General features: G+C 37.4%; 1 protein-coding gene across 1 annotated transcript in view; it reads left to right on the top strand.

The window, feature by feature from the left end:
• LOC309406999 (VPS10 domain-containing receptor SorCS1-like) overlaps positions 1 to 25,811 on the top strand; it is a gene marked incomplete at its 3' end in the record, with an annotated part of 303,428 nt that overhangs the window by 128,189 nt on the left and 149,428 nt on the right. Inside the window, exon 3 of the mRNA XM_082002391.1 lies at positions 2,742 to 2,841. Coding sequence (XP_081858517.1) covers positions 2,742 to 2,841 — 100 coding nt within the window. The remainder of the gene's footprint in view (positions 1 to 2,741; positions 2,842 to 25,811) is intronic.

Raw genomic sequence — 25,811 nt, 5'->3', positions numbered from 1 at the left:
AACAGCTACTGGTAAAATTTGGAATGGATTTAATAGAAGCAAGTAGAACTAAAATGGTGGGACAGGTGTGAAGTTCATAATCGAGTCTAAATACTCTGTTTCTGAATATTATTCTTTTACTAAGTATCATCTGCGCTTCAGTAACATCCACAATGTCCTAACACGCATCTATTTTTTTTCCGTATTTAGACTTGCACATATATCGCATCTCTCTGCAGACTTTCCTATTTCAAGCTCATCTGGACTTATTTTGATTTAGCCTGTAACTGTACCAAGACAAAATGTTACAATTTACAGAGGGATTTAAATTAATTTGATGAAATGTGTATAAACACCCCTTCCCCCAAACAATTTGAGAAGCCATTGCAACATGCATGTCTATACAAGAGCTAATAAAATAGGGCATACTGTTCACTCATGTATAGTTATTTCAGTAGCTGTGGCATTTCAGCAGATGGTTCAGAAGGTACAGAGTTTCATTTTTTGTGTTTTCAGCTCTACAGGTCCTGGATTTAGCCCTTTCAGATGACTTATCCAGGCATTTGTTTGCTCTGCTCGTGTTTTACAGATGCACTAAAACTGAGTTCTCTCTGCAGAACTTCAGAGAAGCAGCCTACCACACGAAGTGTGGGAGATGTTGTTTCATACATATCCGTTCCTTTTCAGATAACTGGGATTGAATTTGTTGATCCTACACTGTTGTTACTGCCTACACCCTGCCGAGGTGCATCTGTCTTTAGGTTAGGCTGGCTTCTTGGATCACCAAGCAGCTAATACGTTTCCATGGGTTAGGAGTCTCACGCTGCTTTATACACCCATTTAATAAGACAAATGAAGAGCTCATTATCCAGGCTGCTAATCAATGCTTGCTTGTATACATATATATAATAGGAATAAGATGAATGCAGGTTGGTGATACCCCTGGGTTACATCCCAACAGAGGCGTCACATGTATGTGGTGTTTCACTTGATATAATTATTTTGTTCCATTGCCCCGTGTGTGTGTGTATATGTATCACCATTTCTTTGTGTTAAAGCACTTCAACGTCCCTATCTGTTGTTATAGAACATTTACCTCCCTGTTAAAATTAAGGGTAATTGTAAAGTGGTGTAAAAGAAACAACAACTTGTAACTAGGCAGGTAGAAGGACTGGCTATTGCTAGTTTAGAACATGATAATGAGAATAAGATCTAATAGTCGCTCCTCTGATTGCTTGTGTATTTATCTGCAAAAAATAATGCTTTTCTAAGCTTTCCAATCTTCCAGTTTCTTTTACAGATTTTCACAGAAGCACACACTTCCATCTGTATACAATGTTACCTGTAAATAAAGCTATGAATGCAAAATAATTGCCTAGAGATTTGAAGTAAGAAATGTTTGGCAATTCTAAGATTACCATTTGCAATAGGCCTTTGACATCTGTTTGCCTGTAACGTGGCAGGGGTACTAGCTGTTTTTCTTTAACAATTTCAAAGCAAGTTTTATGTGTCAGATTTTCTTCGCTTCTATCCCCTTTTGAAGGGTCCCATTTTGAAATCACTGTCACTGGTATAAAGAGCTGCACTACTTTGTTAATATATTTTTTCCTAACTCAGCAGGTCAAATTTAGTCCTTACAATCTTTACATGTCTTTATCAGCCCAAACTTCACATTAACTATCTTACATACCTTTGTGAATTTAGCCATTGTTACCCAGACAGGAGAAAACCTGGAAATAATGGGTGTGTAGGGTTTACTTTAGAATGATGGGTTTTGGAGTGATTAGCAGAAGGGAAACTTCGTGTTACTGCTCGCAAGTGAAGTTCTATATGGACCCATTTGTACATTTTAACGACCAGATGTTGATTTATTATCTGCAAGAATATGTTATGTTTTTAAATGTCTCTCTTACCCAAATACATATAACTTTTCTGGAATTTGTGGATAGCAACTGATTTGGGCTGATTATCTAAATCCTCTGGATATTAGGGCATAATTCAGGCGAGCATGAGTTGCATAATGAACAAAACTTCTGCTCATAATTGATCTTTGTTCCAGTCACATGTTAAGAGTAGATGTTACAGGAACACTGCACGCTCTTATTTACTTGTCTTGTTCTTCCCCAAGACAAGTGGTTAGTGCCTCCTGTGGACAACCCTCATATCAGAAATATATTATTTCCTCTACTGAATGATGGCTCTTAAAGCAAGAATAAAACACCTGTGTCTGTATTCTCTGCAAGTCCACGTGAAAAACCAACATATAAGTTGTAGGTGCAATGCTCATGTAGTTAAGTTTTCAAAAGGACATCTATGTTTTTTGCAGAAAAATGAATTCCAGTTTCACTGAACATTCATCTGGAGCAGCTACTTTGGAATATTCTGAGAAGAGAGTCTTATTTTACCAAAATTAGTCTAAGCTTGGAGTATGCAATGAATTGATAATTTTAGTCTCTTTGGATTTAGACAATCATTATCATCATCTATATACAGAATTTAACATTTCTTATTGTACATGTTTATCTTACAATGCTTTGGGAAGATGCTGGTTTAATTTTTCCTAATCTAATTTAAATGCAAATTATAAGCACTCACATGATGCTATGTGTATATAATTATCATTATATACTACATGAATCATTCGAAAAGCTCTAGAGAGCCATTCTGCTATGTAAAACATGACTTATATTGAAAAGCCTCCAAGTGACTTGTGGTTTTGTGATTAAGTGTTTGTACTTATGAAATCTCCTTTTGAATTGTAGGTCAACAGACTATGGGACAACGTATGAGAAACTGAATGATAAAGTTGGTCTGAAGACTATTTTGAGCTACTTGTATGTTTGTCCAACCAACAAACGTAAGGTAGGTGATAATGTGATTGGCTCATTTTGTCTTCATGATGCAATTTCTGTCCTGGTGATGTCTCCCAGGTTCCTCAATATCTGTTACTATTTAAGTGGCCAGAAACATCTCTGTCTTCCTCCTCTTGAAAAAATATGTAGCTTTACCAAAATATAAGTCAGTTTGTACCACCTCTACTACCTACCAGTGTACTTTAGGGAATATGCGTTAGCAAAAGATGGCCGTTAAATGGATAGGCTGGTGGTGGTTTTGTTGTCTGAAAGTGAGAGAGACTCATTAAAATGACAGAAATGCAGCTACAGTGGTCAGATTTTATGTAACATTATTTGTCTTTTAAGTACTCTCAATAGTGAACGGAATAGGATTTGACAAAATCCTGCAGAGAAAATGCCTTCCAAAGCCCAGAAGGTTTTAATCATGCAAGCACCCTACTGACTAATGATTTACTAGGAATTTTGTAATGCTGACACATTCATAAAAGGAACCTGATGCCTTCTTTGAGACACATTTTTTGACAAAATGCTTGTAATTTGGAGGTATGCAATAGTAAGTGACAAAGCACAGTTCATAATGATGATGACTTGTGTTCTCATATATGCTAGCATATGGATATGCTAGTAAACAATATTGTGTTTAAAGACTCTCCTTCACATGCTGTTTAAAAAAGGGTTTAACTCTCATATTTGGTGATAGGCAATCATTACTACTGGTGTTCTTGTGTGGAAATTAAAAAGTAGTTTAAATCATCCTGCAATTACTAGCAATTTAATTTCAGATTTCCTCCTGTGTTGGTCCAGAAAAAATGAATAAAAATAAAATCAAAACATGATTAAGTAAATGGCAGTTGTGACACCATTGTCTTCTTGACTTATTAACTGTGAGGCTACAGTGCGTACTCAGTTGGTGGGAAGCCCAATTCCAGCTCTTTACCAGAGGGAATATGAACCTGGCTAGAGTAGTTTTCTGTCCTAGTGGATAGTTTGAGTTATACAGGCAAAACTGAATTGCATCATCAGAAAATGCTAGTGAAGACTCACTTCTGAAGGAGGCTCTATATCTATCTATCTATATCTGGGCAGCTGACATCACTATGATACTGTTTTCTTTTATGCTGAAATGTTTGGATTGTTTAGGACTGTGAAAGGAAGAGGGAACTGTCCTAACCAGACAGGACAATGCTTAGCTTTATTCTCTTGTAGTTTATGTTTAACTCTTTGTTCAAAAGAAACAGGCACTTCTAAGCATGAGTCATTTGACCTATTAAGACGTTAACCCTAGGATGATACAAATCATGTCGTCATGTCACCTACTTTTCTCCAGTTGACTGTAAGTGGAAGTCCGTACCACCAGCTGAGGTGTAGACACATGACAGGATGTACTTGATCCTACCCTCTACTTCCCCACCTGAGCCTATGAATAATGTTTTGTTCATAACCAAGGAAATTTTGACTGATGTTCAAGGACTTTCTTCCTTCTCCTGGTAAACAGTGTTTGCAAACACTGGAACATAAAACTGGAATGGGCTTTTGGGATCATGCATTCAACTTCCTTGCTGTTTCATGTGGTCCTAACAAGACAGCTGTGAAGTGTTCTCTTAATGGTATTCTAATTAATGGATTGTAGCTGTGGAATTCCAGTCCTTACCTCTTCTGATGAATTTAGGTTTTGCTGGAAGACCCTCAGAAAAAGGAAATTTCACTACCACTTACTTTTGTAACGCCACCTGATTGATTCCTCAAACCTACCTACATTGCTATGTTTATACAAGACTGGAAAAATGTGTAGTCGTGGAGAGGTAAATGATCAGAACCAAAACAAACAAGAAAAAGTACGGGTTCAGTTCTCCTGAAGAAAGTCAGATTAAACTGGGATTAAAAGGTCCCAAATTAGTGGAGAGATGTCATCTCATTGCAGCTGACCCCTCATGAAGATACGAAGCTTTTCACTAGAAGCTAAAGAATGAAATTATCAGATTACTCAAATGTCCTTAAGGTTTAATGTTTGAAAGGTTGGTCTCCTCCTGCAGAAACTGTGGTGTGGAGGGTATATATATAATCATGTTTGATGTTTATTGGAGGGTAATAATACTGTTCTCTAGAACTAAGAAGAGTTTTAGCTGGGCAAAATCTGCATAATCCCTTAGCTGTTGTGGTGCAGAGAAACCTAAGAAGAAGGGTTTTGGAAGCAAGTTAAGCCAATTTAAGTGCAGTCTGGCTCTGAAAAATCTTTCACCACCTCTGACTGCACCTTCCCATTCCCTTCCTCTCACTGCTACCCTTGTTTCTGTAGCCATCTGGTGAGCTGGACTAATCTGAGGACTAATCTGCCTGAAAAGTAATCCCTTTCCAGCTCAAAAGACAAATAGATGAAAGGACAAAGCTTTCAGGTGGAAGGGTGGAACTGCCTGTTCTGGCAGTAGACTGCACTAAAGTTGGCCTATAATCAATATGGGACAGTGCCAAAGGAAAACTGCAACACCTGGGATGAAAGGACCTATGTAATGGTCTAAAATGGAATTTTCCAAAACTTATTGGAGCAGGAGCAGAATTAGGCTTGCAGGGAGAACTTTTGGAGGTCCTGCTTATGATATCTATTTCTGTAGAACATCAGGCCATTCATCCAATAGACATTTAACTTCAGGCGCCTAGCTAGTCCCCTGTGATTAAGAGGGCATGGGGAAGAGATTGTAAAGCTGTATTATATTTCCACACTAAAAATACTTTTGCAGTGAAAGCAAAAATACTAAAATTGAGGGTCTTTATCTTACCTGTTGTGGAATGGAAAGCAGAAGGAAACATATTTACAAATTTTATCACCAAGAACATTTTCAACAAAAACTCATAGACTCTGAGACCTGATTTCCCACCCCCCACCCCCCAATTCTGACAACATTGTGAGAAACTCCAGTTACTTTGAAAGTTGCATCTTGTTTCACTAATGTGGGCTGGGTGGGTAGCTACAGACATATTTTTAAAATGCAGGTCTTAACTACTCTAAAAATCTATGAATTTTATAACCCTCATAAGGGTAAGGGTTTATACCCTACTGCGGTTAATACTTGGCAAATGCTAACAGTGTGTTTTCCCTAAATATTTGTTATATGTAGTAAGTGATTCTTCTGACTGCACCTGCAGCCTTTGATGTTCTTTGTTTCACAAGGCATTCCTTAGAAGAGAGAAAAGGCTTTTTCATTAGTGAAAAAGAAATGGTGCATTTTTTATTTTGAAGCTATTGGACAAGAGGTCTTGCTACAACAGTGATTCATTAGTGGGGCCAGCATGTACTTGACTTACTGAAGCTGCCTTCTTTTGAAAAAAAAGAAAAAAAATATCCTTTTTAGCACATGCTTAACTTTCAGAAATAGTCCCATTGAAACAGAAGGTAAATGTTGAACTTTGCTGAGTCAAGACTGATTGCTTCTAATGAAAAAAACAAGTGTATCCTTTACTTAGTCTTGTCTGTTCCTTGCAGAGCAGTTGGAACAACTAACTGTAAAATGAATGTAATTGGTTCTATTCAAATAATTAATAGATTTGTTCATGAATTTCTGAGGATTTTCACATTCTGGAAAAGAAAAAACAGCAACATATGTTGAATAAATTGTTTGTTATAATTTATCTGCTCTTCTGAATCTAGAAAAAAAGAAGTATCTATAAATACACAGAGCTTTCCACACTCTATGAATGCCAATTTCTTTCTAAAAGCTCTGACTTCAAATTCTTGTCTCTTTATTGAACAAAATTAAATCCTTTAACCAGACATTGCAGGCAATGTCGTATTACGAAAGGGTGTTTTGAAAATAAAAATGAGAACAACGTCAACTGTTATTTACAATTTAAACTGATGACCTATTATTGTTGCTTGGTATCTTTCTGAATTACTGTATTTTCTCAGGGGAATTACAGAAAATGGTGAGTAACATAGCCAGTATAAGCCCTGGCAATAAGAGAGGTGGAAACCCTGTTTTTCAGTATTCTTTCCTTTCACTGAATTACTGCACTACCTGGTCGTATGACTGATGTCACAGATCAGAGTGGAAAAAAAAAATGTAACACAGGGATCTTGCCAAAGACACAGAGCCTGTTTGAGTATTTGTCAACAAGTCGTCAGGAAAGAGAATCACTAGTTTGCAATGAATTCCTAGGCTTAGATGTGTCAACATTGGTTTATTTGTTAGGTTCATGGAGCTTTTTGTGAGGGAAAATAAAATTATTTAAATATTTCTATGTGAGGAATGTGTGTTTGGGAATAATGCACTGGTGGGTTAAAAATTAAACTAAAATAGAAATCCAAGCTGATATCTTGAAAATCCATTTTTGCAAAAGTTTTTCATTCATTTTCATAAAAATTCACATGCACTAAGTTTTATAGTCCTTCTTTATAAAAGCCTTTCAGATAGGTTGCTTTTAAACACTGAATGGAAAAAGCATAGACCTATGAAAATAAAAGGTGAATGAGTGGGTGGTGGGGACTCTACAATTGGCTTAACTAGAGGTTTTCTTTGACTCAAAGTGCTGCTGGCTAATTTAGACACTATCCTTGCACGAAGCACAGTGTTTTTTGCAAAGAGCCAGTTTGTGTAGCCCATTCGTTCTTTGTACTTTCAAACCTCTTGTATCCATGTTTCTCCAGTTAATTAATAAAATGCTGAGTGATAGTATCTGCCAGTAACTTTTATGCTATTAATAGGACTAGTGCATCAGATATTTCCTGTGTGTTTGAATTTTTGTGGTTTTTTTTTTATTTTCTCTCCCATTTTCTTCCTGCAGGCCTTCCTTTATTCCTCCAACTGTTCATATTTTAATTGCTGTGCGGTACAGTGTCCTCTTTTCTTTCTCTCTAAAGATGAACAAATTACAGATGCCTTCCTCTTCTTTTATATTTAGTGGTTGTGATTAGCACCTTTGTCACAGTGTGTCAAGCACTGTCCTGTTGTGTGTGTAGCTCCAAGATAGTGGATATTTATTGTAAATATAATTGCATGGGTTTCTATGCTGGCTAGATCCCTAACTACTTCAAATTCATTTCTATTAATGAGTTTTAAATGAAAGGAATGTTGGCCCAACCTTCTGTTCTTTCTAGCATTGGGTGGTGGTGATGAAGAGAACAATTAGCAAATGTTTCTATCAGTCAAGACAGGAGAAGGTTTACCTTTATTAGCTGAAATGGTAACGACTGAGCCCTACTCTATATCCTGTGGTATTAGAGGAGTTCATTTGCTTCAGGGAGGCTCTGGCTTGGGAATGTAAACTTTCCAGTTTTATAAAGGGTAAGACCCAGAACTTCGTGTTTTACACTGGCCTTTGCACCTGCTCTCTGTGGAAGAATGTCCATAGAGATGAACAACCTAACATTGCTGTTGCTCTAGAAGCTGCCACCCTCAGTTGCTAAAATCAGATTGAGAACAATTCTAAAAATCTTCTCTCTGACCTGTCTCACCATGGAAGCTTTTAGAAATGATGTGATGGCAGGTTTTACTCAAGAAAAGTTATTTTCAGTGGTGTCCTCCTTGTAGGCCTCTATATAAATCTTAGTATGAAGACTATCAGTTTATATTGGAGAAGTTAGAGCTCTGCTGAGCTCTAACCACACCTTACTGTAGACTGAGCCAGATCCTGTGGCTGTCAAGGGATGGCATCCTTAGCAAATTAGGCACAGTGGGAGATCCAGGGTCTATGGTCGATCAGTCAAGCCAATAACCCAAAGTGCTATTGCAGTCCACCCTTACAGAGGTAAAATCAATTATTCTGTTGCTCTCCTCTTTTCATTTGGAAGGGAATGTCCTCGTTAGCTGCAGGCTGTGAACACAGCCTTCAAAGAAACAGTTATAAGAGACCAAAAAAGCATTGTCTCACAGATGTGGATGGTGGGGGTTTTTGTGTGTTTGGTTTTATTTTTTTAAATGATGTACTGCCCAGGAGATTTCAAGGAGATGTTTAATGAAAGACTTTTCTTACCTTTTGAAAGGGAGGAAACACCTTGTAATGAAGTGTTTTGCAGATCGAAACATGTATTTCAGCAAGTGAAAACTTCTATTTGGATTAAACCCTGTATAGCATAAGAAGATATATGAAGAAGCCCTCAGGTTTGTTTTAAATGTCTCTTATGCTATGATCACAGATAATGATTCTTTACAGCCTCATCTTTTACTTCAGAGAGAATATTTTATAGGGAGGGAGTCAAGAGGATGTGGGGTGGGATTCATCCGGTGGCTGATCTGATAGGCAGTCTGTGGTAGATAGCACTACACACGCCTTTTCTCCAGTGATCTTCCAGTGGGAGAACATGGGGGTTCTTCCTCGCATCTTTTCTCTAAATACAGTGGTCTAAATCTGTTTCATTCAGCAGTTTTGGCTTAAGATTTCACCACCTGATCAGAAGAGAGTTGAAATCCTGAACCTACAAGGATCAGAATTATTATCTTGGACTGCAGGGGTGGTTCAATGGATATCTGATAACATTATACACTTGCAAACAGTTCACTGCCCACAGGAAGAAGGATGTCTCACCCCTTGAATAAATAATTTTTTCATTTTCTGCAGTTCAGCAATAATGATGAAGTAAGTCTACTGCTATTATAAGACACTATTGGTGGTGACTGGAAAGTCTTATATCCTTATGTTAATACATATATTACAATTTTCATTTCTGCTTGTAATACCTTTAGATTGAAGACTAATTCTTCTACCTATACACCAGATAATCAAGTACAGACTTGGTTTCCATTTCAGAAGACTGTCTTTTCTGTCCCCCATCCCATATGAAAACAAGGATAAAGCCAGAAATTTTTTTATTAGTTTAGAAAGGTGAATTGTTCCTCATATCCTTTGGATATGATCTAACACAGCTGCAGTTCAGTAGAGTTTCACCTGTGAAGTGGCAGTGACTGGTGCTGTATTGTTAGTCTTTAATACTGAGTTAATGGGAAACCAATAATTAATAAGCATTTTGTCTATGTTAAGTGAAGGCAGAGTCTCATCTTTCAAAGTGAATATTTTGAGTTTGAAGTATCTGTCAGCATTCACTACCAAACTTTCCAATTCATGGATATAGTATATGACAGCTCCCACAATAGCCATTATACACAAAGCCCTTGCCATTATTCTACATCCATATCTCTTCTTGGATATGAAGTGAAATCAAAGCCCATTTATTCTGCTGCTGCTCTTGTAAGCCTATTGAAAATAGTGGCAGTTTTGACATTTTCCCACTCAAAGTAGTACTACAGTATGCTGTTGTATCTCACAGAAGTCTCCAAGGGCACACTGAGCATTGAAACTAATGATAAGGAAGTACGAGCCATGGAATTCAGCTTTCGAACTGAGACTCACCCAGGCTGAGGAGGGTTCCAAAGATGTTCTTTCCATTCTGACTCTGACCCCTGTTTTCTACAAACTGGATGGTTAAAATTTATGCAAGATAATCTCTTGCTGAATGTTCTTCAATTCTTTTATCCCTTTTTAATTCCTCCCTTTTGGCAAGGGAGGATGTATGCCAGCATCTTAGAGAGCAGAGGAGCAATATGTTAGTTGCAGCCCAAATAGAGGCAGCTGGGATAGATGGTAGTGCAAGAATGTGTCTAACTGCAGAGCAGACCTGTCTTATTGTCAGATTTGTAGCTCCATCCATTTCCATAAGCAAGACAGGCTGTTTAAACCAGGAAAAAAGCCAGTTGCCATAATATTGGTTGTTTTTTTTTTTCTATGAAAAACTAACCCCAAGCAGTTGAAAATCAGTTTGTTCAGTGTCCCGTAAAGTTGGACTAAAAATGTGTGCAGCAGGGTTGTTTTCATTTACCTTCTGGATTTTGAGCCATTAAAGAGACATACCTAAATCTCACTTTTATATCATTTCACGGCTGTGTTGTGGTAGAAACATACTCCTTTGGTCATGAAATGTGGAAATTGTCTTGTCACTATATGACTTGAAAAGTTGTCCTTAAAGGGAAAAATGGCATGATACTGTGGCACAGCCACGTGATGGCTAGTTTGTTGGGGACTGGAACTGATAATGTAATAAATAAGAAAATGTATGAATATTGACCACAGGAGCCCTGAACTCAATCCTCCCTTGCCAGGCCTGCAACAGTGTCTTATGTAGTATCTGTGAATTAGCAGATGGTGTAATCTGTAAGGCATGTTTCCCAGCAGATTGCAATTGCTCACTCCTTCTGTAGTCCAGATATGTTGTTATGAAGAAATGAATGACTAAATGATAGTATATTTGAGTGTTACACTTTCTGTCTAGCTGTACTTGGAGTACCCAGAGAAGAAAGTGAAGAAAATAAACAAGAAAAATATTCTCCATTATGAAAGTTATGATTGATAAATGCTGGTAAATGCAGAGAGAGGGGAGTGATGGCAAAGATTAATGGATGTAATTAGAAAGTTGTCTGTTGCTAAGAAAATGTGGAATTTGACTTGTATGCAGATAGCATGAGAATTAGACACCTAGAAGTGATGACTCGTATATCGTATTGAGACTAATAGATCATTGTGGAAGCAACCAAGCTTCTTGGAGAAAATGGGAATAATTCAGTGTCTGGTATGGAAAAGGTATTGCAAAAACTGTAAAAGAGCTTTTTTCCTTTTAGTGCTAGTAAGTGAAAGGTTTAGGTTTCTTGTTGCAGTGGCAGAGTGATTTCCCAGAGCCAGAAGAGTTTAAAAAAAAAAAATCTTGAGTCGAAAATAACACAAAACAGAGAATTCAAGGGTCAAAACTTACTGAAATAAGGCACTGTAATCAATATTTTTGTCTCTTGAGTTTTTTGATTCCCACCTCTCCACCTCTTTCTCATAGGGAATTAAAACATTTAGGAAGGGCATATAACTTGGGGAGCAAGGAAAATACAATGCCTTCTACAGCTTGGAGAATAAGGGCGTAGAGAAGCTGGGGGCAGGATGACACAGAATTACCCTTCTGTTTCCATGACTTGGCTTTTAGATGGGTACAGGTGTCCTACAGATTTGCATAAACCCAGTTTTACTGGGTTATAGTTTTTCCATGTTCAGAAGCACTGAATTGTGGTCAATGGTTATTTAAAAGGTTGGATTTTTATTTTTTAGGGATAAGTGACAGCAAAGGAGGGAAAGCTGTAGCAGTGATAATGGCAATAATTGCAGACAGTGCTGAGGGTAGTGTAGAGAGATTGACATTAACTGAGTAGATGAAATCATGTTCATAAATAACTATCAGAGGAGTTCTTCTTATGTATTCTGATACAATGGGTCAAGCCCTAGACCACTGTTTCCCAAGCATTTTTCTCATTGATAGGGGAGGGTAATCAGACCATGGTGGATGTTCAGGGCACACTTGTACCTACACAGTGTTTTTGCGTACATTTGCTAAGAAGGTCATGTGAAGATTTGAGAGAAATACTTGGTAACAAATTTTGTGTGGCCAACTGTTCCTGTAGATTTGTGAGCCAACATTGTTTTGTTGCTTTTTCTTCAACTACCAGTGCAGTTAAAAAAAAAAAGGAGGTGGTGGAATATTTTCAAAAGGTAATAAACATTTAAATTAACACACTGTTTGACAAGAAAGAATTTGCAAAAGTGTTACAAATTTACAAAGTATTCTATTGCATATAGAATGTTATGAATAATGGATTTTGCTATTTAGAGAATGAAAAATTTCATATTGATGGAAAACACTTATTCCTATTCAAGCTTTTTTTTTTTTTTTTGCTGAGGTCATCCAAGGCTTTTCTGTCTTGAAGAGATTAATCTTAAATTGACAATGTTTTTGGGGTGAAAAGCCAAAATAATTTTGTTTTAAAACATTTCTACTTTTAAATTATTAAGAGATTTACCAAGATAAACCCTACTGAAAACAATGGAACTTAATAATAATACTTAAATTACATTCTTAATCACTTTCCTAATTCTTTCATTGTTAAAAGTGTGCCCTTAACAGTTTCAATACAGTAAAACACTGAATTCTCTTCTGCACATATGCATTTAGGTCTCTGTATACACATAAAGCCTCTTCACAGTCTCCAGTCCCATTCACATAATTCCGTCATCAGAGGAAATAAGGAGAATTAGAAGGGAATTCAATGGACAACAAATGGTAATGGGAAAAAGAGGGAGAATAATACTAGAAGTTTAAGTAATTTACGATAGCTGAGCAATTCAGATATAGTAAGAACTTTCAGACATTAGTCCTTTGGGAGGGCAATCTTTAGGAACATGCACAAGGAAACATGAGAATAAACTGTGATCTGGTCCTTGCATCCCAAATTCCCTATGTGCAGGCATTTCTCAGGGTTTTGTGTCTCTTACTGAAAGATGAGATGCTTATGTGCTTGTATCAATATTTTTTTTTCCACACAAACAGACCAAAGATACAGATAGAAAGCAATGGGATATATTCTCCATGAAACTGCACAGCTAACAACAGAACCTGCCTCATTTTTTGTTCACTAATCTTGCTCCGAAATTAGGAGGTGTATCTTCAGCAGGCAAGATTAAAAAAATCACCTTTCCTCGTTTTAGGACTCCTTTGCATAGCAAATTGCACAAAGTTTGAACATTATTTTCGTGTGTTGTTTTTTTGCAGCTGGAATATGTTTTAGAGGATTTAGCCTTGAGTGTGTGATGTGGATGCTGTGCTCTTTCTGTCTGTTTGCTCATAGGTTCAACACTTTCTGTGAACTCTGCCCTTGAGCATGTTGTCTACTCTGGATGTAGCTTTCTGGTGAAGACAGTTCACTAGAAGTAGTTCCTTTATAATAGGCATGGCAATGGGTTTACAGCTGTTTCTGGACATTATGCAGGACTGAGAATTTACTGTCATATTATTGTGACTCATCCTTCTACATCAAGCCCAAGTTTCTTCTGTCCTATTTATAAGTTAAGACCTTACGAGGTAGAGATTTTTTTCCCCATGTTTGAACAGCATCTGTTCCTTTGGGTTGTGGTGAACAACTTGTCTCCCATTTATTACTAATGGTAAATAATGAATGTGATAGCATAGCAAACCTGAGGGATAGTATTCTGTGCTTAGTTTTAGGCACTTAGGGAAGAAATGCAAACACATCCATATGCCCTCCCTAATGTAAAGTTGTTCAGCTCCCATAAAGTAAAGGACAATTGCAGATGAACCAAAGGCAGGCAGACAGTATCATCTGAGGAAGAAAGTGTAACTGTTTCTGTGCCTATGTCTTGAGATGCTCGGTCATTTATGGATTTTCTTTGAGAAGAAGTATTATCAGTCCTAGTTTATGAATGAGATCAAATGTATGTTTTGCTAAGGTCAGAAAATAATCAGCTGCAAAGACAGGAACTGAACACAGGATTTTGCTTGGAATCCTAGCCACAGAATCATCTTTTCTCCTAATTCATGTAATTCTGAAAGATCTGATCTCCTTTTATAACACTCCTTTCTGGCAGGGAATCCCAAACTGCATTCCATCCATGCAAGTTTGTACCCTTCATTTGTATTGCTAAAAAAGTAATAAATCTTTTCACCACAAAAAAAAAAAAAAAAAAGAGAGAGAGAAGAAAGGAAAGAAGGAAACATCATTCAAAGCCTGCTTGGGAGAAGAGTCGCACTAGGCCATTGCAGAGGGATAGTGGAAGCTTAAGTCAGTCATCCAATGTAGCATGGGCAAAGTTCAGAAATCACCTGCTGCCCCAGACCCCTGTGTTTTTAACACCAGCATGCACTGCAATATTCCTTTTTTATCTTGAAAATAAATAAATTTCTTCCATACCTTTTGAAAAATGTCTGGCATTTCAAACCTTGGAGCTGAAACCTGTCTTCCAAGTCACGTCCCTTGTTAAAGTGTTTCAGCATTCTCTTTTTATAATACCTCTACCAGCAAAATTCTTCCATATGTTCCAGGATGCCAAACCTTTCCTTTTGCTACTGTTTCAAGTGTGTTACTGACCTTTACAAGCTCTCACAGGAGCATTGAGTCAATTACCACCAAAGACTCCCATTGTTCCAAGGAGACTGACCTTTCCCCTAGGGCACCAATTAAATTCTATTACTTTTATTCCCATAGTGCTTGTTGTAATTGGAGCTCTAGCTCTTTTCCAGGTAGAACTTGCTGGGTTTTCATCTCCTTTTCTTTATTACTGAAACTTTGCTTAAAGATAGCAAGAGTGAAAATTTCAAAACATATGTATATACCTTGGGGAAAACAACATAATTTTAATGAAGCTTTTAAATTAATCTTTCACTTGTCATTAGGAGTATAAGAAAAAACCAAGTGAAAGAATAGATATGTTTCACATGATGGCATGGCTGGCTTGCTTCCTCTTCTTCTTTTCTTCGTTCAGCTAATGTTCTCTAATTATTCTACAGCAGAGATTTGCCAGCAACTGAGGGACAAACATGCTGTGGGCCTTGCTAGTATTTAACTTCTGTGCTCTGAAAGTTGCGGGGAGAAAGGTGGAGAGCTGTGTACCTGTCAAGTGTCTTGAGCCTGTCAAGGCCTGTCTGTTCTTGTATTATAAACTGTTAGAAACAAAGACTGTAAATACTGCATTACTAGTAGCAAAGCTGCATATTTTGGTTAAAATTCTTGCTGTAAAACTATACTTTCATGCTTATTAAATCTTTCCACCATCTTATGTTTCCTCTTTCAGTTGTAATTTATGAGGATAGAAGCAGCTGTTGATCTGAGTATGGAGCATTTTTTCTCTATTGCAGATGTCTGTCTAGAGAGCTAGTCAGATACCTGCCAGAATATGTTTTTTGTGAAAAATCAGGATTTTGAAAAATATGCTCAGGTGTCTGCTTTTTGTCATCTCTTCTTGTTTGGGATCTTTGAGGTTGTATGAAAACTTTGTATGTTCAACCTATTGCTAAACCCTCAACAATTCTTAAGGAAAAAAATAACATGTTATCTTGATATTTATTACAGAAGGCAATTCAGCTTTAAGATCAGCATAGTATACAGGTATAGATGGTTGGGTATAAAACAGACATCGGTAAGTTGTCCAAAGGTTTCTAAATCATTATGATTATGATGGATTCTGACAAATCTAGTGTTTATCAGTTTGCACATGTCTAATTACAAGAGAATTTGACTTGCCTAGAAAATGGCCATGTTGTGTATAAGCCAGTGTAATACCTGCCACTATCTCCTTGTCGGATAACTATAGAGCAAATTCTGGTTCCTTTTGCTTCCTGTTTTTGGTATAAGGCAGTCTGTTTTGGTTGCTTATTCACGTGTTTTGGTCAAGACTTTTAGTGGTCTAGTAAGTTACTGGACCATACTTGGACTTTTTTGTGCAGAATGATTTCTGTGCCTTCATGTCAAAGTCAAATAATCAAGACCTTAATTTACCAGCTGGCATCAAGTAACTTTACACTTGGTGACTTATAAGTCACAGGTGGTTCTAGGAATGTCTGTAAGACCAAGAATGAATTTTTGCTTCACCTACAAAACTCTGTGTGGTACCTTTAATAACTAGAATTATGAACAATATTTTTCCTGGGCCCATATTCTTCCTTTAGTGGAATTTGATGAAACATTAATTTTCCTTCCTTGCAGTGGCTTGAAACTGTCCTGTCCCCGCAATGGGATTTAAATGAACCATATATGTTCATTTGTTAAGTTCAAAAAGCCACGGAGTAGTTTCACTGAGAGAGAACAAGAGATAAACATTTCTTCTCTGATTCAAGGAGGATCCCAGGTCCTAGGAAAGAGTTGCTTGTGCATTTTGGTTTCACATGTACCTTTTATCTTAAGTTCTCCATCTCTCTGAAGATTCAGAGAACCACTTTTCCGCCATCTTCCCTAGAACAAGGCTGCCAATAATTGGAAATATTGACAGTCCTGTGTACCATCCTGGACTTTCAGTGCTCTTTCTGTTTGCTTGTTTGCTTTTGCCAATTCCAGAAGGTTATTTTAGATGTGAATCAGGCTAAATCAAGACTGATTTCATGTCTAATATCCTGCAAAAATAAAACTTTCTGAACTGGGAGTTTTATTAACTGCAGGAACAGATTTGTCAAGCCCTGCTAGATACTATTTCGTATATTATGGTGAAATAAAAAAATATTGAAAAGTAAGAATAAAAAGTATTTTATAGAAGGGTTTGGAATTTCCCTAGGGATAAACTAAAATCCCTACCTATTAACTTTTTTTTTTCCCCTCATAGCCATCAGAAGAGGTAAGTAAAAGATTGTGACTTAGGAGGCAACCCCCCAGGGGTGAATGCAAAACTTTCTATCACCTGAAGCCAACAAGAGGCAACTAGGTTTGCCTGATGAAGGCAGTTTATCATCTATGCCAGTATGTACTTCAACATTACAAATACAAAGCGACACCAGTCAATTATTAAATGGGGGATAAAACCAAACTTGATTAATTAGAGTCAAGCTAAAGAGAAACTAAAGCATTGAGGCTTTCCTGTATTCAGGCTTTCTTGAGAAGGCTAAGAGTTAGAACTCACCTCAGCCTTTTCTCTTGCTAAAGGTTTCCTTCACAACTGAGGAGAACCATTGAAGATGATGGTGGAGGAAAAAGAAAAGGTCCAAGAACCTCTTTTTAATGAACAATAATAAAACAAAATGTCATAGGCTTTATGGGGTTGAGCAGCACCTGACTTTGACTGGCCTGAAGCTTGAAATCACATTTTTGTTACAGAAAGTGTCTTTAATTTCTGTAAGCCTTTCTAGCTGGATTAGTCTGAGTTTGGGTTTTTGCTTAACTTCCACATCGTTTTCTCTGATACCAAGATACTGCTCTGACAGGTAGGAAAATTCAGTGTGTAACAGTTGTCTGGAAACATCTGCCTTACTCTGAGAAATCTCCCACCCTGTCTTCACATTGCAGACTCTGACAGGAGGTGTCACTGGCTGTGTTAGGAGGGAGGTAGCAGATACTGGAGGTTTGGACTCAGCACCTGGGTTCATGCCATACTAAGATATTTCGATTAAAGCATTTTTAAATGTCTTAGGAGTGTATGTATCATTTTCCTGATTTTGCAGGCAGCCTGGAAAGTAACTCGGAAACATGTGAATTGCCTGGTATATTCCTATGAGTTAGTAATTCCAGTTCTAGGCAATCAAAAAGTCCCTCTTCTGTTTTAACCTTACCATGAGTGCAGATGTATGCTATTAACTGAATGACATCACATATCTAAGGTGATGGGTAACCCTGATCCTTTTGCTATCTGTTATACAAGTCATATATTGCAAAAACATTTTCACTTTACAACAAAGTGAGGTTGGAAGGGTCATTTTTACAGGTAGAATTTGGACAGGAAATTAAAATCATCTGAGGTGAATTTGGCATACAGGTAAAGCCAAATCACTAGATACACTGGATAGATGTACTTTCTTCCCCACGGTATCTCTGCAGCTTACATCCTCTAAATAGCCAGCAAAAGAAAGTTTATAAAAGCACTTCTTATTCTCCTAGTGGCTGGTAATGATCAAACAGTGCATGTTAACTGGCTAACAGCGTGTACCATGCTTGTCACAGCAGAGACCCACAAACCCAGAGGCAGCAAAGCAAAAAAAAAGTGTATTATTTTTTAGCTGTGTCAACTTGTCTGTTTACTTGACCTTGTAATTAGGATCATGCTATTAGCTGTTCAGTATGAGGCTGTGATTACAGATGTAGTAAACAAAGACTAGGAAGAAAAGAAAAAGAAAATGCTGCAAAGCACTAGCAGTCATGAGTAAAGAGGTGAGTAAAAAATATATAATGTGGCTAGGTTATTTCTGGGAGTGTTACAGATACAACACAACACTTGTCCACTGCTCAGTCTGTTTCTGTGATATTAGAGCCCCTAAACTCATGCTGCATACACCTGTTCTTATGTAAGGATGGCTGCTGCCTCAGTATCTGTCAGGCATGAGCCTAAGCCCACTCTAAGGGTGAGATTTACAAACATGCTGAGTGTGTACTAAAATGAAACTCAGGGAGAAAACAAACCAACTCTTTGTCTGGGCCTCGGGATTCCCTTGCTTTCAGCAATGATGGTCTAAGCTAATAGCGTGCGATTGGTCATCACTGAATGTTTGATGTTGATCAGAAAAGTCAACCACAAAGCAGCTCTTTGAGGATATTGATTGTTTGCAACCAGGCAGGATCTGCAGGCAGTATGAGTTTGACTGTTTTTTCCAGCGTTTGGACAACAGATGCAGTGTGACAAGTTTGCATATTCAGCAATGTAGCCTCATGGAGCTAAGCCAGGAGGACTCAACGTTTAGGTTCTTTGTTTATCTAGCTCCCTGAAGACACTGTAGATATAACCAAATCTATATATAGTTATAACTTGCTAGGGCACCTCCATTGCAAAACCACCCATGGGTTGATGAGGAAGATCCAAACATTAATAAAGTTTAGACCTGGAGCATGTCTCTCTTGTAGCTGACAAGTGATAGGCTGGCACAGCCCAAGATAGCCTTCAGCTAATTCAGCTACCTGAAAGGGGTATAGACTTCAATATAGGTTACAACAGCCTGTCAGGACCTTGGAGTGCTCTCTTGATGTGGCTGAAACCTGTGTCACTACATCTCAACTTATGTCAGTGTTCAAGTTAACTGAATTCTATTCATATCTGTAGGAGTCTTACCTCCCCAAAGCAGTGGAGAGGTGACTTTAAGAAATGTAAGAATTTTTAATAATCTAAAATTTAAGTAATCTGGGTTTATTTCTTTACCTGCTTCCCCAACTTGCCACATAATTTTGAAAAAGCTCTATTGATGCTTTGAATCTGGAAGCACTAGCTCTTGACCTCTGCAAAACAGAAATTTATTTCACTGAGACATTCTCAGAGTTTCTTTGGGTGAGGTATTGTGTAAGTGCAAACAATTTTTATTAATAGTCAGTTCATGTGCATAATAAAAAAAATAGGTTCCTACTATAAAGAAGGTTATATTATTCAATATATCTAAATTACAGCCACAGTAAAACTGCATGCATAGGTTCTGTTTGGAATTATATGAATAGGTGCTACATTATACTATATACTCTTGCACATTATTGCTTTCTGAGAGATATACAGTCTATGCCACTCGAGATGGGAAAACACATCTTTCAGTAAAAAAACATTTCCTAGGCTAGATGCACTGATATTTTATGAAAACATGAATAAGTGAAACAGATTCATCAGAAGGGTAATGGGAAAACAACATTATTTTTGCTAGGGTGGAGGATAGTTTAAAAATAAAACTCAAACCCCTGAACAACATCTCTCTAGGTTATCCGCTTTCAAATTTTAAGCAGCAGAAGGGCTGTTCTCTCCTTAAAATGCAAAACCTAGTAAAAAATAAATGTCTCATCCTTTTGAAAAATCCATCCCTAAATGTCATAAAATATTACCACATAATCCATCAAATCATTCACACTGAAGGCTGCTGCAGTCCAGCTTGAGTTTAATCTAAAGTGAAATTAGCCCACATTTCCTCCTTTTGGGTCAGACTTGCATTCCCATGCAGGTTCTTTCCTAGGGGTTCTCCAGGCACAGGGTGGTCATAATCAGAGACAGCATTAATGGTGATGAATGTGTAATGGGAGAAATGATTTTCGGAGGTGCAGAGGGTCAGGCAGGTACCCAGCTCACGTACATGCCTTCAGTGAACACTCTTTTATACTTAAATCTCCTTTTTAATGTGTTTCAATCCAGATAAAATGTTCCACCTCGCTGATTTGTGGAGAGCAGAAAAGATAAGTTTTTCCCTTGTTTGAACATGTGGAAGACCCCTTTTCCCCTTCGGTCTGTGAATATTTGTAATGATCTTGGTCACTAGCAGAGGGTATATTCTTTTGGCTCTCTTTGGTGCTTTGGTAATCTAAATGAGCAATGAATCTCTCTGAACTAGATTGACAGTCTTATGCATGACTGCATAGGAACATGCCTTGCTTCCTTCTCTGGAATGTAGTTCTGGTACACAAGTCTGGTAGTGTCTGCAGCCAGGAAAATCTGGACCTGATGGTTAAACTGGTCACCACTACATTACAGGGGAGTGAAAAGACAAAAGGCTTCCAGTAGTCACCCAGTAAGTGAGAGTACGGTGGGTATGGGAGTAGGTTAGGTTCACCCAGCCTGAAGCTGCCTCCGTTCCGCTCAGATTGCTGGAGGATCCAACACTGAGGAGGGATATCCAGACTCGCTCCTCTCAGCCCTGTGAGGGCAGGCAGGTATGAAGACTGCAGGCAGGCAATACTTGAGGTTTTAATAGTATAGTGATCACAGAGCAAGCTTAGCCTCCATCTCTAACTTCTTTTTTCGCTTGCTGATAGCCATGTGTGAGTAGTTTGGCAGGGAAGGGTGCCACAATCTTCATTGTCCATTTAGCTCTTTGCTTCAAGTTGGTAGCAAGGGGTTCATTGACTCCAAGTGCAGTCTGTGCTGTGATGGGCACACGCACAGTAGAGATTCAGACCCCTTCCCAAATTATTTCATGTGAACCATCAAAGAATGACTGGAGAATGGCTTTTCTTATCGTTCCAGGTGTTGGAAGTGTTCTTAAGTGCTACCCACTGTTATTAGCGCCAAAGAACTTTTATTCATGTTCTTCAAAATCTTCCTCTCTTTCCAGCCTCTCTTTTAGCCATGCTTCTTGGAGAGTACCCATCCCACTACCTTGGTCCCCAAACTCATTTTCAGTACCAGAGCTCTATGAAGGCATCACAGATCATAATGAGCCTGGTTTAAATTGTCCAAGTGTTAAAGATATATCATTAACCAGACTAATAACCTGTATAAGATTCTCCTTTTCTTCATTATTTCCCCCTTTTCTGCAACCTCCGGTGTCCCTTTAGCATAAGAGCAAACAGAGCTTCAAACCCATATTTTCCAGACACAGATGATCACTGCCCTCCAGACAGTTATCTCTTACCCAGTTGTGTCTCTTCTGTTTTCCTTCTCAGTGGTCTTGGGTGTTTTCCTTTGAAAGCAAGGGAGAAATCTTAGCGTCATTCAGGGAACAGAGAGGAAAAAAAAAAAAAAAAAAAAAGCCCTGGGTTTTTTGTGCATTTGACTCCTTTTACTCTTAATGGCTAATTGCTCCTCTCTTCAAAGGCTTGCCAGGAAAAAAAAAAAAAAATAAAGAACTGAGCTATAGCTCATCACAGCTACATCGTTTGACTGTCATTTTTGAAAATTTCCCCAAGTAACAAAAGTATTTAAAAGGGCCTTGGCACCAAGCAGCCAGGACTGCTGCCACACAGCAAACTGTGCTGCTGTTTAGACAAGCAAGCTGGGGTGAGAACAAGCATTTGTGAGCACAGATGTGTTTGATGAGCTATGTTGTGGATTTCTTTCCATATTTGGTTACATATGGACTGAAAAGAAGAATCAAAACCTACTAACAAGGAGGTTATAGATTCAAAAGAGTCATTCAAAGTACCTGTAGCTTTGCTTTTTCAGAAAGACTTTTCACTTGATCAGTGATGTCCCCCCACAAAAAAACCCCACACAAATGCAAGCAAGCAGATCTGAAAACAACTTGTAGCCTAGTCTCAGCTGGTATAAGCTAACAATGCAAAGTGTTTTGTGGACTAATTATCTAAATCTGTATGTTAAAGGATTACTTCATCTACTCCTGAAATTAGATTTGATCGGTATTTTTAGATTACTTTTTTTTTTTCCAGAAGAGAGAAGGCATGGAAGATGAAAATATTGCTTTTCCAAGGGTGGCACAGTCTTTGCGAAAGACAACTTCAATGCAGAGTAGATATAGTAATTAAAAATAGAGAAAAATAAGGAATCTGAAGGATCTGTTAAGAAAAATAATCCAAAGGGAAGAGAGAATGTCAAATCCAGGTCTCTGAAGTCCATGTGTTATGGATTTTATACAGTGTAGATGTATTCAATGATAACCAGACTGTTTGACTTTTCTAAAGCTAGAAAAAAAAGCGAATGATTTCAGAAATTTCTCTCTGATGAAGATAAAAGTTTCATTTTTTAATTACAAACATTTCTAAGAAGCAGTGAAATAAAAATAAACAAAATCCTTTCCATTTCCTTTCTCCGTTGTACCTGAAAGATGTTGTCTTCCAGGGCAGAACGTACTTAGGCCTATCTAACAGCATGTGGTGAAACTACAAAAATGATTGTGAGGAAAGGAAGAAGGAAATCATCTCTTTCTGAATCTGCAGGGGAAATTTAGGCAGAGGGAATGTAATTAGCCAAGCTAAAAAATGTCTGAGAGAACAGGAATTGCCAGCATCATTCTTGCACAGTGTTTTGACAACTTTAATGAATGAAACTGGTCAGCACAGAAGTTTTAAGTATGGTCTGGATATCTGCAGTAAAAAAAGCCAAACCCAAACTAGCCAACCAAACAACCAAATAATTACAACAAAATTAGAGGTACTTTTGGGGACAGGACTTTACTTATTTATTTTAATATTTGTCATGAATTTGTAATTCACAGCTAGGATATATGGGGAAGGTAAGTATATTTTCCAGTTATTCAAATGGAAATTTGTTTATACTTCGGTGTTCAGTTAGTTAAAAGCATTTATTGCATCTTAAAAGCTGCATTTAGATAGGACTTTGCATATGTGAGAGAAACTACTTTAATATGCCCACCGATGTTGTTCCAGATTCAGGAACAAAGAAGGGAGGCTTCTCTGCTACCCCACCACCTTGAGGTGACCTTGCTTCTTGCAGTATTAAGAATATTACTATTTAAAAAAATGTTTGTTCTATGGCCCTGAAATTTCCCTATGCTATATATGTACAATAAAATGTAGGATAGGAAAGCAGGAAATGCAAGAAGGAATAAGAAAACCAGAAGTTCTTTAGCAAAAAATGTGATTATTAGACCATAGCCTTGTTAAGCTGAGTAGTAATCAGAATAATTAACATGTTTTACTTTGATTTTAATTGTGTTTATAGCTGGAGTAATTAAAAAAAAATAAAAATTTCATTATCACGTTAAATAAGATCCTTTTACCCTGCTTAAAGCACAGTTACTAAGTTAATAAAATATTAAGATCTTTGGTGAAAATAAGAACAACGTCTATTATAAATTAAAAATAAGGGTGTACAGAGAAGAGTACTAAGTGAATTGGAATGAAAACTTAGGAAAAAAGAATCCAAGACTGTCCTGGAAATGGTTTACAAGCTTTTAAATGCAAATATATCAAAGCTTTTCATAAGCCACGGATCTCATTTTTGATCGCTATTCTGCTGTTTGAAAATCAGCCACATAAAGTCTCACTTGGTTAACATTCATTTTACTAGTCTCAGATCTTGATCCAAAAATCTGCTGAAGTCAATAAGAAGACTCACTTGGAATGCAAAATTAAATTATTCTTATTAGCTTGTCAGAAGAGCTTTTTCTTATAGCATCCCACCATTGCAGCATGGAAAACCTAAGCACAGCAGAATATTTGGCAAGAAGGTGAGATTTTCTTTAAGAGTCTGTGGACAAGCTGGGCTCACAGACAATGTATCAGACTTCATCAGATCCTCTAATGTGTCATTTCTGTATGTGTTAGAATCTCTATACCTTTAAGGTATTGCGGAGGTTACCCCAATAAGTGTCATTTTTTATATTTCACTCAGATTTGTACTCAAGCCCCATATATAAGCTCATGTGTTTAACATGTAATTAATGTATTAGCTTCATATGCTACTCGGACACTATTGTGGTTTCCCTACCAGAGATTGGTGCATGGTCTATTGTATTAAAAAGATAAATAAAATTAAATATATACAAAATCCTCCTGGTAGTTTTATAGTCAACAATACACACATATCAGGAATCCAGTACTGCAGCCAACAATAGTTAATATCCTGTATGTCACTCCTAGATTGTTCTTGTACACCTGATATCCACCATAAAACTTAGTCAAGGGTAACCATTCACAAAAATGATTTATGACGTCTTGCAGAATCATCTCTATGCTGATGCTCAAAAGAAAATACCAGTGGCATCATCTGAAATGAAGGCTTTTAAAATGCTGGCCAACCAAGAAACTGGTCCCGAGTAGTCAAAGTTATCCTATTTACCCCTGTGTCCATTCACATATTTAGGTACCTTTTTACTGGCTTGTGTGTGTATGGAAGTATCTAATTTTTATATGTGTATTTGGAATTTCTTTTACATCTGAAAGAAATTTATTGTAATTACTCTGTACTAAGTTCAAAGTTGCTATTGTCTTCTACATTCAATGTTACATATGAGATAAGACGAGAGAACTATTATGGTCTCTTCTGCCCATGTCTGAATTGTTAAGACCAGGCAACTGACAGGAAGACTAAAAAGGTCTAATACACATGTAGACAAATAATTTAATGTTAAAACCACTGGTGAAATGGGAATCTGAATCCCAGTGTAAATCATAGCCTTGTATCCTATGAATTTGACAATGCTTTTTGTCTCAGAAGGTTTCTGATTCAGTTAAAATGCTGCTGAGAACATGTACATTCGCTAAATCAATGGAAGGTCAGCAAGCATATAGGAGGTTGATGGAGGCCAAGCAATGGAGAGCATCACACTTGTGATTAGATTGAATCCCATGTAACTGCAGTTTCTTGCACTTTAATTTTTCATTAATTAAAAATAATTATTTTTTATCAAACTCACCTGAAGGATTTGTGAGTGATGTATATCAATCACTAGTTAATGGTGACTTGCAACAACAGCAACTTAAGTTCTGTATTTGATAGCTGGCTTTAGTGCAAACTGCTTCTTATTAGAGTTGCTTTGCCTTTCCTAACTCATGCAAATGTTCAAGGTGCTGTGAAATTCATTCTAATCTATAAATGGTGACACAAACTAATTCTGTTTCTTCTAGGGTGTCAACACGCACAATGGGCTTCGTTTCTCAGGCTTTCAGAAAGATGAGTTGTTGCTTGTACTTAAACTTTCAGAGACTGGCACCTTCCTGTAGTTGCTTTTTTGTTTGGTTGTTTCTTGATTCTGGTCTAGTGGTCAGACTAGGCACGAGATGCTTTTTGATTAATTTGTGTTAGGAGCTTCATCCCAGTTCTTGAGGGGACTGTGAGGAGTGACTTTAAGTTCTGCTGTGTTATAAGTAG

This window comes from Phaethon aethereus (genome assembly GCF_964289735.1).
Source record: "Phaethon aethereus genome assembly, chromosome: 7".
Lineage (NCBI taxonomy): Eukaryota > Metazoa > Chordata > Aves > Phaethontiformes > Phaethontidae > Phaethon > Phaethon aethereus.
Note: the sequence above shows the minus strand (reverse complement) of the source record. Positions and strands in the feature narration are given on the sequence as shown.